General features: G+C 41.6%; 2 protein-coding genes across 2 annotated transcripts; one reads left to right on the forward strand and one right to left on the reverse strand.

The window, feature by feature from the left end:
• Positions 1–288: 288 nt before the first annotated feature.
• On the reverse strand, positions 289–2,357 carry LOC108819566 (fruit protein pKIWI502). The gene is made up of 5 exons (XM_018592628.2): positions 1,636–2,357; positions 973–1,072; positions 734–829; positions 572–652; positions 289–482 (listed from the first exon to the last, which is right to left on the reverse strand). Exons 1-5 carry the CDS (start codon positions 2,199–2,201, stop codon positions 420–422), a joined length of 906 nt encoding a protein of 301 aa, XP_018448130.1. The 5' UTR covers positions 2,202–2,357; the 3' UTR covers positions 289–419.
• A 727-nt stretch (positions 2,358–3,084) lies between these two features.
• Positions 3,085–5,582, forward strand: LOC130503063 (protein DETOXIFICATION 12-like). Its single transcript, XM_056997711.1, has 7 exons — positions 3,085–3,465; positions 3,581–4,125; positions 4,211–4,297; positions 4,357–4,413; positions 4,497–4,735; positions 4,990–5,195; positions 5,303–5,582. The coding sequence occupies exons 1-7, from the start codon at positions 3,196–3,198 to the stop codon at positions 5,336–5,338; spliced, it is 1,440 nt and encodes a 479-aa protein (XP_056853691.1). The 5' UTR covers positions 3,085–3,195; the 3' UTR covers positions 5,339–5,582.
• Positions 5,583–6,000: the final 418 nt, after the last annotated feature.

Consider the following 6,000-nt stretch of genomic DNA (forward strand, 5'->3'; position numbering starts at 1 on the left):
CTTATACATTTTCTCCAGTTTTAACCGATCTTAGGAAATGATTTGCATTATCTGAATAATTCGAAGGATTGGAGTCATTATTAAGCAAGATTTCAGTTTCATTCAAGAACTATGCAAAAGAGTTATTCATCAAGTATTAACAAGGAAAAACAGTGCAAAGGACATTAAAATCACAGTTAAAATTCTAATAAGGTTGATGAATGAAAATGCAGTTTTCTTCAAATACACAGAGATTCATCACCATGGTAACACTGGTTAATCATTAAGATGAATGATGTGGGTGACATCTGACAATCAACACAGTACTATTATTCATCTTTAAGGTATTACAAAAATCTGTGTTTGATTTTGGTAGCAAAAGAATCATATGATGATGACACAGTATATAAGTTACTACAACATACAAATAAATTTATCTGTCAAAAGTTTTTGAGCATCTTGTCATCTGAGACTCCATCAGCTACAAGCATCGCGGTTATCTCCTGCAAAGACAACAAATCAAAACAACGATAAAGATAAGACATTTCCTGAATAGCATTCTAGGTTCCCAGCAACAAAAAAGAGTGCATACCTCAGCCATTTGTCTCTGTCCGCATAGCACCACTCCTGTGGCCTCAGGTTTTGAAACTTGTTTAGCCCTTGCAAAAGCAGCCTATGTACAACACATGACGTATGTATTAAGTTTGATCCACCTTGAGCTAAGTATTTAGATTGATGTTTCTCAATATTTTACCTGGACATATCCGGTTTCCCCTGTCCACCCATCATCTGGCTGTGATAATACAGGCACAACTTTGACACCCGATGATTCCCACTCTTTAAACTTTTCCTGCAGATTCAGAGCATAGTTAAAATCCCTCAACCGATCAGATCCACAGATATAGCTAGGGTCTCCGCTTATCATCAAACGTCGTTCAACTGCACATATTTCTATCTACTGACGTTCGAAACAAGTGAGAGAAAGAACCAAACCTGATAAGCCATTCTTTTCAGGTTCCTAGCCCCGTAATAGAGTCTTACATCGGATCTTCTATCAGCGCCAAATCCTGTCTCAATCAGTGAGCGGATGGGACTGCATAGACAAGAACATGTCAAGACAGTTACTAAAAGTGCCTATCAACATCAACGCACAGTATACCAAATAGAAATACCCAAACCCTTCTCAATATTAAATGGACACAGAGCCTAAAAGACATATGAAAAGGTCTATGTGATCTCTGAATAGGTTGAATGTCTTCAAAAGTAGGGGATCCCAAGCTTCCAACTTCAAAGCCAGTATGATACAAGCAATTGAACTAATACAAACATTAGCTAATAACGTGCAACTAAAAACCTTTAAACTAGACCGTACTTAGATCATTGAATAGCAGCTACAAAGAGGAGCGATCAAACATGAAGTAAAAGACTCGACTTTGGCAATCCAACAAAGTAAAACAGAAAGTGGACACAGCCAGTATTGTAAAAGCAATTGAACTAAAGCATCTCATAGACATCATGTAACTAAACCAAATTGCAGGACAAGAATAATGAGTCTGAAAGACATTAACTTTGGCTAATACTGTCCACATTAAAACAACACCAAACTTAAGATCATTGAAAAGCAGCTAAAGGACACGACTTTAAGCTCTCTCTCACCTGATTCCAGATCCAGTGGCGAAAATCAAAACCGTGGGATACTCCTCCGGAGGATCAACCCGACCCATATCGAAACCATTCCCCATCACAGCGCTAAGCTCGACGGTCTCCCCTCTCTTCAACCCGCACAGAACCTCCGCCGTGGATCCAGCTATGCTCTTCACCAAGAACTCGAAAGCTCCTCGAGACGCCGCGAGCGAAGGAGGAGAGGCGATCGCCAGGAACGAAGGCTTCTCGACGTCCGGGACGCGGAGCTGGAGGTACTGGCCGGGCCGCGTGTAGGAGGCGGCGAGATCCGGGGAGCCCGAGACGTCGATGGAGACGTGGAAGAGCGATTCGGCGGCGGATTCGATCAGAGAGAGGGGAGCCGGGGTCCAGAGGGCGGCGTCCTGGCGAACAGCCGCGGCGGTGACGACGGAGGCGACGCGGTTGTTGCTGCGGGAGGAGGAGAAGCGGAGGCGGCGTGCGAGGGGGAGGCGGCGCAGGATAGACATGGAGGAGAGGGGGTGGCTAAACTGCGCATGGGTGGTGGTGGTGATGGAAGGGGAGAATGAGAGAGTGGACATGGTGGAAGAGTTTTGTCTTTTTGGGCTTATTTGACCGTTCCGGCGGTAGAAAATGGCGGCCCGATTTGTTCGGTGGCACGAGGAGTGTCTTTTTTTTTTGTTCTTTCTTTCTAAACACCTAAATTTGGATGAGGTCCTTTGTTATGCCACGTGGACGCTCAGGATATGGTTTGCTATCCTCTTCTTTCTAGCTACCTTGTACTATAGAGGCTCTAATGATAAACAGAGGTAAACAATTTGATAAGTGATCTTTGAGAATGTTTATAGTATTAGTATGACTCTAAATCATAATCTCTGCACGTAGTGTAGAATATCTCTCAGTAACAACAATTTTAAAGAACTGTAATTTTCTGGAGAAGATTCCAAGAAAAATTACCAGCTTAGTATCCATTTCCAAAGTTGTAGACAGCGTTTTTCTGACTTTCTGGATTAATTGTTGGGTTAATATTCTTTCCAAGAAGATCATGACAAAACCAACAAAATTATGTAGACAACGAAACATTTGTTGTCCAATCAATAAAAAAGTTAATAAGCCAAAAAGACTGTGGAAGGTAATGTAGAGGTTAAAATACGTTGGTGAAAACGTAGTAAAATGAATTTTGAGCCAAACAATTCTTGATGTACACACATACGCAAAAAAAGCTAATGATAAATGAAATATGAATCATCTAATCATTTGACGATACTGTTACAGAAGTCGGATATATTTTGATATAGTAATGTCACGTTCACGTAGAAAAAATATAACTAATCCTGAACCACCCACAAAATGACAAACTTGTCAATTAGTTCAGTATCACCTGCAACGACGACATACAACAACAGACATGAGACATAGAATGGTGGTTGAAAATAAATATCGAAGCAGATACAATGTTGGGATCTAATCCCCACTATAATTGAATGGAGACATGCAAACAAGTCATAACAACATCATCAAACAAGTCTCTCTCTGTCTCTCTCTCTCGGGCTAGATTGTGTAGCTATATTCACCATGTCGGACGCAGAGAGCAGCACCAAGAATAGCTTGCTGCTGCGAGTAGACAGAGATGATAAAGTAACCTGCATTGATATTCAAGACGGATCATTCACAGAAGAACTCAAGCGGCTTATATTCTTCGCAGCTCCTATGGCGGCTGTAGTCATCGCTCAGTTCACATTACAGATCATCTCAATGGTGATGGTTGGTCACCTTGGAAACCTAGCTCTCGCTAGCGCCTCCTTAGCTTCTTCCTTCTGCAACGTCACTGGCTACAGCTTCATAGTATATTTTTCATTTTTTTATTTTGCTAAAATATATTTTCATTCTTTTTCTATATTGATACACTTATCTCTGTTACTTGATTGTTACTTTTTTTTTTTACCTGTGATGCTACTAGATAGGATTGTCATGTGCCTTAGATACTCTGAGCGGTCAAGCTTATGGAGCTAAGTTATACAGGAAACTAGGTCTTCAGACATACACGGCTATGTTCTGTCTTACACTAGTATGTATCCCTATATCCATCATATGGTTCAACATGGAAAAGCTTCTTGTGTTCCTTGGCCAAGACCAAGATATTGCACACGAAGCCGGTAGATACGCTGCCTGGCTCATCCCAGGACTGTTCTCATACGCCGTTACACAGCCTCTAACTCGCTACTTCCAAAACCAGAGCATGATCAAACCCCTCCTCGTTACCTCTTGTCTTGTCTTCTGTCTCCACGTCCCTCTGTGCTGGCTTTTGGTTTACAAGTCACGTCTTGGTTTTCTTGGAGGAGCCGTGGCTATGGGTCTGTCAAGCTGGCTCTCTGCCATTCTTCTTGGATCTATCATGTGCTTCTCCTCCGCTTGTTCCGAGACACGTGCGCCTCTTTCCATGGAGACATTCAATGGCGTTGGAGAGTTCTTTAGATATGCTCTTCCTTCCGCGGCTATGGTTTGGTACTTCATTTTTTTCTATGTGGTTTTCTACTTCTCTAATGCCTTCCACATTTTTTGAGAAAAGATCTTTTATGGGTTGTTGCAGCCTAGAGTGGTGGTCATTTGAGCTCATAATATTACTATCTGGTCTCTTACCCAACCCGGAGCTGGAGACTTCTGTGCTCTCTATCTGGTAACTTCCCTATGCATTTACATTTTCATGTCACAGTCTAATATTATTCAATCTTGCAGTCTCCAAACAATTTCGACAGTCTCTGCAATACCAATTGCCATCGCGGCTGCAGCAAGGTTAAAACTTTTAGTCATTAACAATGCAGATCGTGAGAGCTGAAGCATTTACTTGATCTTCATGGGAATGTTTTCTTGTGCAGCACAAGAATCTCAAACGAGTTAGGTGCTGGTAACTCTCGAGCAGCTCATATCGTGGTCTACACGTCAATGTTTCTTGCGGTTGTGGAATCACTGGTAGTGAGTATGTCTCTGCTAGTAGGAAGTCATGTTTTCGGCTATATTTTCAGCAGTGACGAGAGAACCGTAGACTATGTTGCAAAGATGGCTCCATTTGTCTCTCTTTCTATCATTCTAGACGGTTTACAAGCGGTTCTCGCAGGTCCTGTTTCCCAATTCAGATACAAATTATTCTCATAATATTTATTTTTATTAACTTGTGTTCCTCCGCATTGAAGTGTTTTTACATGTCACATATGAATTCATCTCCTATGTGAGTGTAGTAGAGATCCCTTAGTTCATACAGGTCCAAGTGTTCATGTGCCCCTTTTTAGTCTTGTGTCAAAGTTGTTAAACCATACCAAAGTTGCACTATTTTTCTTCCACTCCTAACACCTGGTTTAAATGGTTAAGCAGGTATTGCAAGGGGATGTGGATGGCAACATATAGGGGCTTACATAAATTTAGGAGCTTTCTATCTATGTGGGATACCCTTTGCAGCAACTTTAGCCTTCTGGTTTAATCTAAAAGGTGTTGGCCTTTGGATTGGAATACAAGCTGGTGCCCTTCTTCAAAATTTTCTGCTAGGTCTTTTCACAGGCTTCACAAACTGGCAAAACCAGGTCCTCCTTTTTCCTTTTTTTTTTCTTATGTCCTTCTTTTTCATGATTTGTTTCTATTTTGGAAAAGACAGATATTCAAACTTGTTGCATTTTTTTCTCAACTCTAGGCCTTTGAAGCTAGGAAGCGAATGGCTTTGGCCTGAAAGGTAATGCAAGCCGCAGCTTAAGAGCACTTACCTAGTCAAAACCAGTTCCTTCTGTTTTACCATGTTTGTTGTTAAGATTATTGGGCTAGTGTTGTAGTAAGCCTGTACATCCTTCATGTATAGTTGTTTTGACCAAGCTTTGCTTCTGGTTTTTAATGTTTTCCATTTGCAGTGAGTTAAACTTCATTTCCATTCTACTCTGAGGTTGTTTCTTTCATCTATACAGCATATCTCCCATGTGTTTATTTAATAGAAGATGATGGTAATTAACGAAAAGATACATCCTTTTAAATAATGTTACTCTTTACTTGTGATTCAAGCTTGTAAGCAGAGATAGTTTACTTAATAGCGCGGGAAACTAAGTGGGTCCCACAAGATTCAACAACCATCTAACGAACCTATAACCGCTTTCTTCCTCCATCTTAATTCTTGACCTCTCTCTCTCTCTCTTCAACCTCGCAAGTCAACAACAATGGCGACTATCTCACTCTCGTGCGCCGTCTTTCTCGCCGCTCTCATCCTCTGTTTTCCTCGCTCCTCCGCCGGAGTTCCACTGGAAGAATTCGAAAGAGCCATCACGGTGCTCCGAGTCAGAGGCAGAGCTCTCTTCGCGAACGCGATCATCACCTCCGATCTCCTCTTCGATCTGCTCTCCGTCG

Source organism: Raphanus sativus, unplaced genomic scaffold (genome assembly GCF_000801105.2).
Source record: "Raphanus sativus cultivar WK10039 unplaced genomic scaffold, ASM80110v3 Scaffold0780, whole genome shotgun sequence".
Taxonomy (NCBI): Eukaryota; Viridiplantae; Streptophyta; class Magnoliopsida; order Brassicales; family Brassicaceae; genus Raphanus; species Raphanus sativus.

What these genes read in the sequence shown, in the direction of transcription:
- LOC108819566 (XM_018592628.2), bottom strand. Translation starts at nt 2,201, where the DNA reads ATGTCCACTCTCTCATTCTCCCCTTCCATCACCACCACCACCCATGCG. An exon ending in GCCACTGGATCTGGAATCAG is followed by an intron (nt 1,073 to 1,635) that starts GTGAGAGAGAGC and finishes TTGTCTATGCAG; the next exon opens with TCCCATCCGCTCACTGATTG. An exon ending in GACAGAGACAAATGGCTGAG is followed by an intron (nt 483 to 571) that starts GTATGCACTCTT and finishes TTGTCTTTGCAG; the next exon opens with GAGATAACCGCGATGCTTGT.
- LOC130503063 (XM_056997711.1), top strand. Translation starts at nt 3,196, where the DNA reads ATGTCGGACGCAGAGAGCAGCACCAAGAATAGCTTGCTGCTGCGAGTA. An exon ending in ACTTCTGTGCTCTCTATCTG is followed by an intron (nt 4,298 to 4,356) that starts GTAACTTCCCTA and finishes TCAATCTTGCAG; the next exon opens with TCTCCAAACAATTTCGACAG. An exon ending in TTTACAAGCGGTTCTCGCAG is followed by an intron (nt 4,736 to 4,989) that starts GTCCTGTTTCCC and finishes ATGGTTAAGCAG; the next exon opens with GTATTGCAAGGGGATGTGGA.